Genomic DNA, 13,818 nt, shown 5'->3' with positions numbered 1-13,818 from the left:
AAGATAAATGTACAAAAAAAGTTCAACCTCACTAGTAATCATATGAAAAAAAATCTTAACAGTAAAGTATGCTTCAGTTATTACTGGCAAGGCTTTTAACATGGCTAGCTCTCAGAGGTACAATAGAATATTAGAGAACTATTCTCAAAACACATGGTAGGAGTGGAAATTTATGCAGTCTTTCTGGGGGGAAAATAAGCAGTATGTATCAAAAGCCTTAAAAGGCTCCCTAAATTGATGGAAAATGACTCTTCTGGAAAATTCTTCTCAGGAAATAATCACACTTGCATAAAAAGAATGCTGCAAAGAATGCTTATCACAATTTTATAACAGTGAAGAACTGGAGGAAAAAGTACATATACAACAATAAAAAAACCTAAACCAAACCACATGGGATTCTTAAGATACCAGTATATACTAAGGTTGTGTTTTCAAAGAATATACCACCAGAGTGTGAGCATTTTTACAAACGTAAAATAAAATATGTGCATGCAATAAGACAAAATGGGAAGGAGGGGAGAAGGATATGCCTAGAACAAAAGACAATAAAAAATGCATCAAAATATTGGCAGTGGTTTTCACTGGCTTATGGAATAGTTGGTAATTTTTACTGTTTTTTTTGTTTTGTTTTGTTTTCTGCATTTTCAAAATGTGCCAGAATTTGCATATACTGCCTTTATAGTCAAAGGTAGGAAACAAACAAACCTACGCTCTGTTTTTCTGTTTTTCAGTGCTTAAAGTTAAGGAGCAACGCAAGGTCCAACGGACAACTGATTTTTCACATACGGCTAAATATTCTCTATGTACATAGAGATGCTCGTGCTGTATATGTATAGAGTGGCACCACAGCACCACAAGTCAAATCTAGCTGCCTTCTAACTTCAAATTTCATTGGGCATTTGTTCATTGTAGCATCCTAACTGTATTCTCTCTCTGAAAAATTATTTATCTAACTTTCAATTATGAGCTGCTAGGTATCAATAAAGGGTTAGAATATTGAACCCAAAAGCTCATCTATCCTTAACAGAGGATCAAACAACGAAACATTTTTTTTTCTCATTACTCTTTCAACATGTATCTACTGACTGCTCATCTCATCAGCACTTACCCTGGCTTCCCCATCAGGTAAGAAGAGGTACGCACCACTTTTGTCTTTTTTATTTGTGGTTCCATACCATGAGAATTGCAGTTTCACTTCATGATGTTTACCATCTTCTTTATTTACCATTTTCTAAGAATAAAAAAAATTTAAAAGGCAACTCACTATTTAACATATTAATCATGTTGCATCTGTTTCCATGTGTATGTTAATTAAAAAAAAAAAACCTATCAGAATAGATTGAAAAACATTAAATTTCTAATACTCAAAGTCACTGGTTGATCACTCCAACCTTTATAGTTAGCCTTGAGATTTGAAACCTTCAAATCTCAGGGACAGAAAGCCAGAATACACTTTGTCAAGAAAAGACATATACAAATTAAGGGTCTAGACCACTGCTTTTCAAACTTTCTGTTGTGATGTGGCAGGTTTGTTTTTTATTTCCAATCTACATAAACCAATATTTGTGTACAGTACAATAAAAGCAAAATTACCAGAAAAATGAAATCAAAGTGACATACTAGATGCACACTCAAATTTTTTAGGACCAGAGTCAACAGACATAAATTTACTCTGTCAAATTGCTTTAAAATTTTCCATAAAACTTTCTTAACTCACAATTTCTGTACTTAACTCCTGGACCACTAACAGGCTGTTGACAGGGCAGCAGTATTCACAGATGACACTCGTGAGTAGCACTGGTTACTGTGGACCACAAGGAGGAGGCAGACATAGACACAGCTCATCCATCCTGTTGCCCAGAATATCAGGTACAGTCCTACCTAAGTACACCTATTTTCGCTTTGCATAAGTAATCTCCACATGTAGTAAAGTGATAAAGCATCTATGAATTCCAGAACAACTTAGGTGAACATACCTGCATAAGACCAGATTGGCCAAACCAAAGTTTAATAAAGGAGTTCTCTAGCATTATATCTTCTTCAGCACTTTTTATATTCTTTATGTTGAAAATTCCTCTAATTTCTGTTTTACCATTATATAGAACATAATCAGCTAAGGATGGCTTTGAACTTGCTGATTCCAAAATCTTATACACTTTCAATCCCAATGGTGGTACATGCGCTAGAAAAGAGATCTTTAAAAGATAGCAGAGGTAATTTATTAAAGAGAAGTGTAACCTACTGAAAGAATAACCACTTACACTTTAAGCAAAAACAAGAAAAAATGACATTTTTTAAAAAGACAACATAATAATATGTTTCAATAATTTATAGGTAGAGTATCTACATCTCAGTTACCCCAACCCAACAGGCTTATGAAGGGCTTTCATATTTCCATCTAATATGTGAAATTATGTGACCATCTTCAACTGTCCTACAGTGCTCTTAATGGATGTTTATAGAGGAAATTCTCTGTGAAGGTACAGGCTTATTGTGAACATGATTTCTTCTAATTATTAGAAAAAAACTTTCATAATATTGCTCTATTTCAGTATATTGAAAACAAAAATGGTAAATGTAATAATATAAATATTAAACACCATTAGTGTAGGCAGCACCAGTCATTGAATCCCTGGGGTTTACCAGACATGAACAAGGCAGGTATGGTGATGCACACAGCACAGGACGTGACCCTGCCTTCCAGGAGACACTGTTCCTTTTTCTAGATGGAGTGTTGCCTGGAAAATACGATCAACCCTTGTATTATACTCTTCCCTTTCTACCAAGAGGATGAGGCATTTATAACAGCAGCCACAAACGGGTGTTAACAACGTCTTTTAGAGATTCCTCTGTGGGTCGGAATTGACTCGACCGCTGTGGGTTTGGTTTGGTTTTATGAGCAGGAAGGAAACCCTGGTGGTGTAGTGGTTAAGTGGTACGGTTGCTAACCAAAAGGTCGGCAGTTCAAATTCACCAGGTGCTTCTTGGACACCCTGTGGGGGAGTTCTACTCTGTCCTCTAGGGTCGCTATGAGTCAGAATTGATTCAACGGCAATTTTTTTTTTTTTATGCGTAGGAGTGGGGCACTGGTGACTAGTGATTAGGAGTTTGGCTGCTCACCAAAAGGTCGGCAGTTCAAATCTACCAGCTGCTCCTTGGAAACCCTATGGGGCAGTTCCACTCTGCCTTATAGGGTCGCTATGAGTTGGAATTGAATTGAGAACAGTGAGTTAGGGTTAGTTATGAGTAGGAATAGACTTGACCGCATTCCACCATACAAGTTTATGGCTGCATCTTCAGAAGTATAGTTCTAATTGCACTTCAGACTCTGAAAAGTCCAACCTTTCTAGTGAGGCAGGGCTCAGTTTAACAATGCTTATTTTAAGAAACTTTCAAAAAGATGCCTATTACTTGTGCCCAGATTTTCCATAATTATATCTCAGAAAAGAAGCATCTTAGCTGTTTAAGGAGTAGTTCTGTGGCTTGTTATATGTTATCTTTGTAATTAAAAGTTCAAACTATCCAAAGTTATTTAGACGGGTGGTTTTTATCTCAATTTCAATATGCGTAACTATTGTTAAACTGAGTTAGACCAAAAAAATCCCAATTTTTATAAGTAATGATTACTTTGGAATAAAGCTACAATATACATACCAACAAAGATATACAATTACATACTAACAGTATGTACTACTACTAATATATATAATACCATATGAGAATAACAAACACTATACATACTAATGTAGATACTAAAATCTGAGGAAACATAAAATCTATTTTCCTTTAGTGTCACTTAACTGGTCAGTTAAGCTCTCTGGTATTTACAACTCTGAACTACTTCACATACACAAACATGACGGCTCCACAGGTCACATATGCATATACAGACTATACACTGGCCACTCTTTACCGTGCCTCATTTATGCCAACAACATACCTCATAGGCTGTTTGTGAAATAGCATTTGGTGTATCCCAAACTGCACTGACTTGAATTTCCACAGGTTTTCCGGTAGCGGAGGACACTTGCACAGTGGGGGAACTCACATAGACTGAGACCACCGAATTCTGGTCTTGTTCTGAAGGATTGTAGACCACAAGGTACCTGCAAAAACAGCAGCTTCACTACTGGTATCTCAAAGTATTTTCACTTCTTTCACACTCTTGTAAGACCTCAGGTTAAAACCGATAGTAATAGAGGCAACAAATGGAGAAGAATTACAAGGAACACTCTGCAGAACTTCTAGAGAATAGGCAATTTCATCACAACAAATAAGCAAACAGTACAAAGGGTTATGAAATAATAGGATTCAAAAGCACTTTCTAAATTATAAAATGTTTTACAAATGGAAGGCATTAATAGAATTGTAATCGAGTTATTTCCATAGCCCAGAAAATAACCTATATAAATATGGTTTTATTGAGCTGTCTAAAAGAATCAGCTCTATGCAACTAATAACTCTGGTCCCTGCCTAGTCTCACTGAATAAAAAATACATAATTTGTCTGTTTGCAATTTAGCCATGATTAACTGAAACTAAAAATTCGGCATTCATTTTAGACCATTAACACAGCAAAAAAAAATATGGCTGTACATGCAGATCACATAATTCAAACGTTTATTTTATATACAGGAGACCTTTATTATCCAAGAAAGTCAATTCTGGAAGAAAGGACACTTGAAGTGAATCCACTTCAAATAGGGGTCAAAATTTTATAACAAATAGTGGTACAAAAAAAGTTGAGACTTAGCTAGAAAAAGGAAAATAAAGACTTTTAAAAATAAGTTTAAGCAATATTTGCCACTATGGGCAAGTCTTAGAAGGGATACAAAATAATTGAGATTTTTGGCAGAATTTTTCTGACAATATTTTACATTAGCACATTATGACATCCTTCATATAACATTTAAGTTTCACAGGGTGGTTTTTAAACTTTTTTTTTTTTTTTTTAAATATTTGAGGATGTCATCATTTTTCCAAAAAAAAAAAAAAATTAGTAAAGGCCTCTCTCAATTCTTTAATACTCAAATAATTCTCATGTGAAGCACTGGACATCCTTGATTTTCTGCCAGATCCCCAGTGTTTCATGATTTTGCCTGTGAATAGGAACAGTCCAGAACAACACGTCATAAACTTCATGAAATCCACATCCTTTGAAAGATTAAGAATTTACTTCATAATCAATTTGCATCATATTATCTTCCAATAAATGGATAATCCGAGGGTGAATTAAATAAGGACATCTGACTAATTGTATAACTCACTGATTTATTAGTGGGTATTTTCATGATATGAAATTTTTTGTGGCACAGTGGTTAAGAGATTGGCTGCTAACCAAAAGGACTGCAATTCAAATCCACCAGCCACTCCTTGGAAACCTTATGGGGTAGTCTACTCTGTCCTGTAGGACTGGTATGAGTCAGAATCAACTCGATAGCAACGAGTTTTTACATAATTTTATAAGTGCAGGAACACAGAACTGAATAATCACACACACACACACACCAACAACCCACTCTCCTCACATACGGTAGTTATATTGGAGGTGGTAGGAAGCAAGCTAGCATCATTTATTGTAATGTATTTTTTTTTATCAGGAAGCCTAGTAATACTCTTTCAACCTCCATGTGTGCATCGTGTGTATTTTTGTTCTCAATTACATTACAAACCATTCATTAAGAGAGCAAACAAGTACGTACAGAGGCCAAAAAGAGAAGGACAAGGGGAGAGAATAAAGAAAAAGAAAGAGGATATAACATAAAATCTGGGAAAAATCTGACTTATAAAATATTTACCAGGAGAAACATTTATGAATTAAACAATATCCTGAAATACTAAAGGTGACAATACAACAACATGAATGTGTCTAATTCCTATTAAGCTTACAGTATACATCACTTTAATAAGACTTAGATTATGTTGCTTATGTTCCTCAAAATTCCATATGTATACAAGAGAAAATGAAGTCATTTAGTCCCAAGTGTATTTCCAAAGGGGGCTCAAACCTTCTATTAGTAGATACCAGTTGCTGTCAAGTTAATTCTGACTCACGGTGGCCCTGTGTGTGCCAGAGTAGAACTGTGCTCCATAGGGCTTTTAATAGTTGATTTTTCTGAAGTAGATCACCAGGCTTTTCTTCTGAGGTACCTCTGGGTGGACTTGAACCTCCAATTTTTTGGTTAGCAGCCGAGTGCTTAACTGTTTGAACTACCCAGGGGCTCTGAGTAGTGGATAAAGCCCCATTTTATGTACAGAAGCAATTCTCAAGGAGAGTGAAGGTAATGCTCCCTTGAGAGATCTGTTCGACAGCTACTTGAGGGATTTTACTTGCATCTTTCCACTTCCCCTCCACCACAGTATACATTTAACCTGCTTGTTTTCCTATTACAAACACACCTGGAGAATCACCGATGCCAAGATTCACTGTTACCTCCAAGACTGTACCAAATTCCTCAGATGCAGTGATGAAGAAAAACTGTTGAGAATCACTTATCTTCACAGCACTAAAGATGTTCAAACCAGTCCTCCAGAAATGAGTGATTTACCACCAAATCCTATGTTTCCAGAAACTTAGAGAGCTAGTATGTGAAGAACTCTAGAAAACTCTAGAAAATGTGGCCTGGAAGAGCCCTCAGAGAGCCTAATTCTGCATTGAGAGCCCCAAGGCACCCCGGTCATCTGCAGCCCACTAAGCAAGAATCCCCACTGGCAGGTTCTCTGGATGCTCTACTACACAGAGCTGGTCAGGAAGTCTCTGATAATAAAATACAATGTGTTCCCAAGCAATAAATTAGATAATAAGCATCCAGAACACTGACTCTTCTCCATGGGGAAAAAAATTGACTCACATTTTAAGCAAATAATAATTTTAACCATACATTTGGTTTTCTACAATATTAAATCACTTTTCATAACAAGCTGTGAACTAGGTTCTGTTTTGTTTCATTTTAGTAGCTAATTAGTATTTGACCATAATGATGTTTCTACTGTACTGAATGATTATGTAATTATCATGCCAGGAATCTATTCAAAAACTAAATGTGTAGAATATATAATGAGTATAATGCTGCACTAAGAAAATAATTCTTTCACGTAATTAGAGATTCACAGCAAGTTCTTCAAGTGCATCACAGTGCAAATTTATCTGACACACATACACACACAAACTCATGTCTCTGCACAGTTTAGGCAGAGTAAAGAAAAAGCATGATCATCTATAAATTATATTTCCTTTGGAAATAAACACATTACTGCAAATTAACCAAATTTTCATTATCATTATCATGTTTTGTTATACTCTCATTATCCCCAAATATGAGTTTTTAAGTCCACAAGCTGTGAAAAAAAGGCAACAGGTTTCAATATCATATCATAGTATCATACTAGCTTACTGAAAACTATTAATATTTGATCAGCACTAACAAAAGGTAAGAGTAATATTTATATCCTGAAAATGAGGAGAGTTAATCTCTATTTTACTTTTGAGGTAACTGTATAAGAAGCTCAGAGCTCCACCCTCCCCCTGCCACATTAGCAATACCTTTGTATCTACCATCTGTCATAAAGTTACATCAGCTTCCTGGTTCTCATTGTGATGCTGGGCCCCCACAAGGTGGGGTTACTGGAAATTATTTCGACTCTCTATATGGATGGAACGACCCTTGCCTCATGCAGAAAATGTACTCACATGTTACCTGCCAATCAAACTAGAGGGCAGAAAATGATCTGCTTTGGGCGGGACGGGAAAAAAAGGGTTGAGACCACTATTATAAAAACTCATGAAAATGTTTACACACAGAAAGGTTACAAGGGAGAAGAAGGGTGGGGAGGGCAAAACGCTAAATAGACAATAGATTAGTGGTAACTCTGGTGAAGGGTAAGAGTACACAGTACTGGGGAAGTAAGCACAACTAGACCAAGCCAAGGTCATGGAAGCTTCACAGACACATCCAAACTCCCTGAGGGCCTGAATTACGAGCCTAAGGGCTAGGGGTCATGGTCTCGGGGACATCTAGCTCAACTGGTATAACATAGTTTATAAAGAAAATGTTCTATATTCTACTTTGGTAAGTAGCATCTGGGGTCTTAAAACCTTGTGAATGGCCATCTAAGACACTCTACTAGTCCTATGCTGTCTGGAGCAAGCGAGAATGAAGAAAATCAACCAAAAAAACCCACCAAAAACATAAGGAAAAGATTAGTCCAAAGGACTAATGGCCCACAAGTGCCACAGCCTCCACCAGACTGAGTCCAGCACAACTAGATGGTGCCTGGCTACCACAACTGACTGCTCTGATAGGGATCACAATAGAGGGTCCAGGGTAGAGCTGGAGAAAAATGTAAAACAAAATTCTAACTCACAAAACAAGACCAGACTTACTGGAGTGACAGAGACTGGAGATACCCTGAGAGTATGGCCCCTGGGCATCCTTTTAACTTGATACTGAAGTCATCCCTGAGGTTTGCCCTTCAGCCAAGGAGTAGACAGGCCCATAAAACAAAATGAGACTAAAGGGGCACACCAGCCCAGGGGCAAGGACTAGAAGGCAGGAGGGGGCAAGAAAGCTGGTAATGAGGAACCAAGTTCGAGAAGAGGAGAGTGTTGACATGTCATGGGGTTGGCAACTGATGTCACGAAACAATATGTGTATTAATAAGAAACTAATTTGCCCTGTAAACCTTCATCTAAATCACAATGGGGTAAAAAAAAAAAAAAAAAAAAAAGGTCATCTGTATGTCCACTTCAAATAAGGAATCATTTTAAGGTTCTTTCCTTGAATATGCCACTTAAGACAAATAGACTTAGAACTCCCTCATCCCTTTGGTGGAAATTATTCATGTCATGTTGAGAAGACAACTGTGGCAATCTCTGAGTCCTCTCTTTGAGGCACATCTAATCAGTGCCCACTAAAAAGTAAACACAGACAAGGACCCCACAGTTTTCCCTCTAGGACTGGCTGATGGACAGAGTGGAAGGAACATGTCCCTTGGTCAGAGGGACGTGGAGCTCTCGTTCACAGAGTACTTCCTATATGCCTGGCCCAGTCCTCAGGCCTGTATGGACAGCCCTACAAGGCACACCCTTTCATCCTTCTCATCAGACAGATAAGGAAATAGAGGGACAGCAGGCCTAGATACACTACCTAGACTCACCGAGCTAACAAGGGCCACAACAACCTTTTTTTTTAAACTGCTTCTCTCTCCAGCCAAAAGCATAAGGACTTTTTATTGACAGCTGAGGTTTCCTATGGCAATTTTTAAGAAATGCTTAATTTCCCTTAGTTCCAAATTCTTATGTGAAAAACTTTCTCCTCAGCAATGCTGAAGATCCCTACAGAGCCTCTTTCCTCAGGAAGCTCAGGTTACACAGAAAGTGATTTATATTATATTCATGAAAGAAAATTTATAAACTATTACTGAAATAGAAAAAAGTCCTGCAATATACTAGGGTGCGTATCTTAGGACTTCATCACATGAGGGAAGCAGCAACAATATTTGAGGGAACATTTATGAAAACAATACTTGAAGAAACATTTATAAAGTAGTATTTGAAAAAATATATATAAAACGTTACATATTTTTATGAATATGTAAGGAAGATAAAAATGAAATATACGTGTTTTCAAGTCCTCTATAAATGCAATTTAAAACCAGTCAAGTAAGCACCAAAAGTTTATATGAAAAGTAATTGTAACTTCATATGGCTAGCATAGTACCTGGCACCGAATCATGGTGAATAAATGTTTGATGAATGAATGAGTGAACGGAGAAAAATGTGATTTGGAGAATTTATCATTTACAAATAGCACTAGTGTGGGGCTTTATAGTTTTTTTTTTCAGAGCGCTTTCATTTTTATTATTTTGATTTCTCAAAAAATGTTTTTCAGGTCAGCACAATAGGTAATTAACCCCTTTGCAGAGCTAGAGAAAATGACAGATCCAAGATCACAGAGTGTTAAGTACAAAGCAAAGACAAGAGCTCAGTTTTTCTGATTCATAGTCAATAACTGCATGCTAACAAATTCATTTCAAATAAGAGTACATTAATCTTCTCCAAGTAGCCTCATTAGTGGAACACAACCTAAAGAAGAGTAAGCTTTATATGCTATTCTGAATATGAAAATATATTGCATTTATATGTTGAGAAAAATAGCAATTTCTGGATTTGTAAGTCCTTTTGATATATTCTACCTGGTTTTCCTAGGTTTAAATCACAATGCCAACCACATTAGTCATCAGAAATAATCAAGATATTAAAAAGAAAAGGAGTCTTTTTGAGATATATATGGTTTTCAAAAATCACACTCAGCTCTGGAGTCAGGCACATCCAAGCTCACACCTCCACCATGCCACTTATAATTTGAGAAGTTCTGGGCAATTATTTTACTTCCCCAAGCCTTAATTTCCTCATATATAAAGACAGAAAACAAGGTTGGTATTACGATTGTTAGGGTGAAATGACAAAACATCTGGAAAACCACCTAGCTCAGACCTGGCACAAAGTAAAATCTCAATAACAATTTTTCTTCTTTCCCTTACAAGACCCTTCCGGGTGTCCTGATGAGAGACACTGACGCTGGACAGGGGAGTGAAGGTTTTAATTAACCCAGGTCACTGAGCTGCTTTAAAAGCCATTTTTGGTATAAGGTACATATTAAGTCGAAATAAAAGAAATTAATAGAATCACACATGCGGTAACACAGCAAAACTGATACAAGAGTACTGATAACATGGGGGGGCAGTATTTAAATGCACAGCTGCATAGAATACACACAAAGTAATCAATCATTTGGCTTATGGCTAAATTAACGAGCAAAAAAAAAAAAGGACAGATAGAAGGATACCATGTGTGGTTATTAAGTTAAAATTTTTATGAATGTAAATAATATATTAAACTGTTAACAGAGATATTTCCTCTAGTTCCTGATTATGAATATTCTGCAGGTCTTTTCTATAATTCTAGATATAAAACACTATTATACAAAAAGTATGCATTGTTTTAATAAATCAGAAAAACAACAACAAAAGTAAACAACTTTTTCAAAGGAGTGGGGAAAAAAGTAGTCAGACAAAGAATGGCGAGGAAATATGTTCCCGGTAGAGGACTGTAAGAATGAAGGCACAGATACACTAAAAAGAATGCTATTTTCAGGATACAGAGACCTTTCAATACTACTAGGATCTAGACAGTTAAGTGAATCTCTAAGATTAGAATATACAAAGTTAAAAAGGGAGATAAATCTCAAATCACAGTGAGGAGTGGGGTGTTTTTATGGCCTTACAAGGACCTTGGACCTTATTATGTAGGTGGGGGGGAATGACTGAAGGGTTTAACATGGCCATATTTTCAACAGCTACAGGTAGGCCCCAACTTATAACAGAGTTCCAATGACTCTGTTATAAGCTGGTTCTGACGTAAGTTGAAGACCTCTTTTTTTTGTTGTTTTTAGTTTTCATAGCCTGCTATACGGCAGTGTTTTGAACAGTAAATCGTAACAGTGAACATCAGCAAGTGAACCCCTGAGAACGATAACATCAGCAAATTGTGTACTGCAACATCATATGTAATACATATTACTAACGATAAGGTGTACAAAAACAAAAAAGATGGTTGTAAGTGTAATTCATTGTAACGAATATGTCGTACATCAGGAACTATCTGTATTCTAGCTGCCAGATGAAGAGATGGTTTAAGACCAAGTAGATAGCTACAACAGCCCAGGTAGGAAAGGTGAAGACCTAAGTTAGAGGTCTACCTAAGTTAAGGTAGAAATAGAAAACGACAAATTTGAGAAATCTGTAGGATGTCCTATCAGTAGGAGTTCTTTGGATTCCTTGGAAAAGGCTGTATAGTAAAAGAGAAGGGTAAGTCTTCTACAAGTCCTGGCTTCCAGTTAGAATGGGATAAAGATGCTGGTATCATTAACCAAGATTGAACACCTAAAGATGAATACGGAGAAGAGATGGTTTCAGGATGAAGGTGATGAATCCAGACTTGGATTTCATGAACTCAAAGTGCCTGCGGAACTGCCACACAGATCAGTCCTGATGCTCCTAATTACCTAAAGTATCTGAAACCTAAATGAAATATCTGAAATTTTCCAGAATCCCTTTTCCCTGGAAATATGAAAATCAGGTTTCCAGATGTTGCTGGCAGAATAATGGTCGCTCATAACGTCCATGTCCTAATGTGTTATCTTACATGGTAAATGGGAATGTGCAGATGTGATTAAGGATCTTGAGATGTGGAAATGATCCTGGATTATCCAAGTGTGCCCAATGTAATCACAAGGGTCCTTATAAGAGGGAGGCAGGAGGATCAGAGTCAGGCATAGGGACTGTGACAACAAAAGCAAGAGGATGGAGAGGTGTGAGGGAGGGGCCACAGCCAAGAAATGCAGACAGTACGTAGAAGCTGAAAATGGCAAGGAAACAGAGTTTCCTCTCAGCCTCCCGAAAGAACCAGCCGTGCTGACACCTTGACTTTATCCCAGTGAAACTGACTTTGAACTTCTGACCTCCAGAACTATGATATATTTGTGTTTTCTTGAGCCAACTAAGTCTGTGGTAATTTGTTACAGCAGCAATTACATCTAATACACCAGGCTGCACTATTCCTTTTGAAAAATGTAAACTAAACTCCAGTTTTATCACCAAACACAGGTCAGAGAAAATCTTGAGTCCTGGAAAAGGCGGATGGGGAAGTGAGCAAGGAGCAATGAGAAAAGCTTGGGGCCCTTGGAGCTGGCTTCAGGCAAAGATGGAAATAGCATGTCTAGCCCTCTGACCCTCTCTCCCATGTAGTACTCTCCCCACTTCCTCATGCATTGGCTACCAGGCTTGATGTGCCCCAGAAAACTCCTGCTGCCCTAGTGCAAGGGCACACAGCTAACAATAATGAGAAAGCAAACAAAAAAAAACAACACCTGCACCTTCTATAGAGCAAACGGCTGACAGCCCCTCACACTGACCAAGATAGTTGTTCTCCACCTTATAAAATTCTATTTATTTTTTTCATCTTTGACTACCTTATGCAGGATCCCTTGCACTGGAGAAAGGCACATATGCACAAAATGTTTCATACAGGTTCCGATGGCTCCTTTTTATTCCGATGTAATAAAAACCAGCTGCCACTGAGTCAACTCTGACTCATGGAGGCCAAGTGTGACAGAGTAGAACTGTGCCCCATAGGGTTTTCAATGGATTTTTCAGAAGCAGATCGCCAGGCCTTTCTTTTGATGCATCTCTGGGTGGAGTCACACTTCCAACCTTTCGGTTAACAGCCAAGGGCACTAACCTTTTGTGCCACTCAGGGACTCCATTCTATTTAACAGGCTTTCTTCATTTGACAAACACTGAACCATTCTTCCACAAAAATTCTTCTAAAAACTATGTAATAATAATCTAGTTTATCTCAGATAACCAGAAATTGGAATTTATATTCGCAGGAGAAAACACTATAAATGATAGTTTCTAGAAACTTATATGACTTGACCTAACAAGAAAAAAATTCAGTATGATGGTACATGCTTTCTCATGGCTAGAAAAATTAGTATTTTACTTGAATATAGTAGTATAAAAATGTTACCTGACCTTCCTAATCACAAAAGTTCATTTCATCATTTTTTCCTGTATTTAGGAGAACTATCTTTCTTAAAATTCACAGGCAAAAATATTATAAGTCTATCATCCCATGGAGAGTCACTTGTCCAAGGACAAGATTCAGACGGAAGGTAAACGAGCCCACTACATGTGTGAACGAATCCAAATTCAAAGCTGATCTTCAATAAGCTAGAATATGATACCAAAAAACAAA

At 37.2% G+C, this 13,818-nt stretch overlaps 1 protein-coding gene across 1 annotated transcript in view; it reads right to left on the bottom strand.

Annotated features, from left to right (window-relative positions):
- MAN2A1 (mannosidase alpha class 2A member 1) overlaps positions 1 to 13,818 on the bottom strand; it is a 180,989-nt gene that overhangs the window by 55,670 nt on the left and 111,501 nt on the right. The window contains exons 13-15 of the mRNA XM_049871853.1: positions 3,941 to 4,106; positions 1,977 to 2,195; positions 1,109 to 1,231 (exon numbers count right to left, since the gene is read on the bottom strand). Of these exons, the coding sequence (XP_049727810.1) occupies positions 1,109 to 1,231; positions 1,977 to 2,195; positions 3,941 to 4,106 (508 nt within the window). The remainder of the gene's footprint in view (positions 1 to 1,108; positions 1,232 to 1,976; positions 2,196 to 3,940; positions 4,107 to 13,818) is intronic.

This window comes from Elephas maximus, chromosome 2, assembly GCF_024166365.1.
Source record: "Elephas maximus indicus isolate mEleMax1 chromosome 2, mEleMax1 primary haplotype, whole genome shotgun sequence".
NCBI lineage: Eukaryota > Metazoa > Chordata > Mammalia > Proboscidea > Elephantidae > Elephas > Elephas maximus.
The sequence above is the reverse complement of the archived record's forward strand: the minus strand, read 5'-3'. Positions and strand labels throughout refer to the sequence as shown.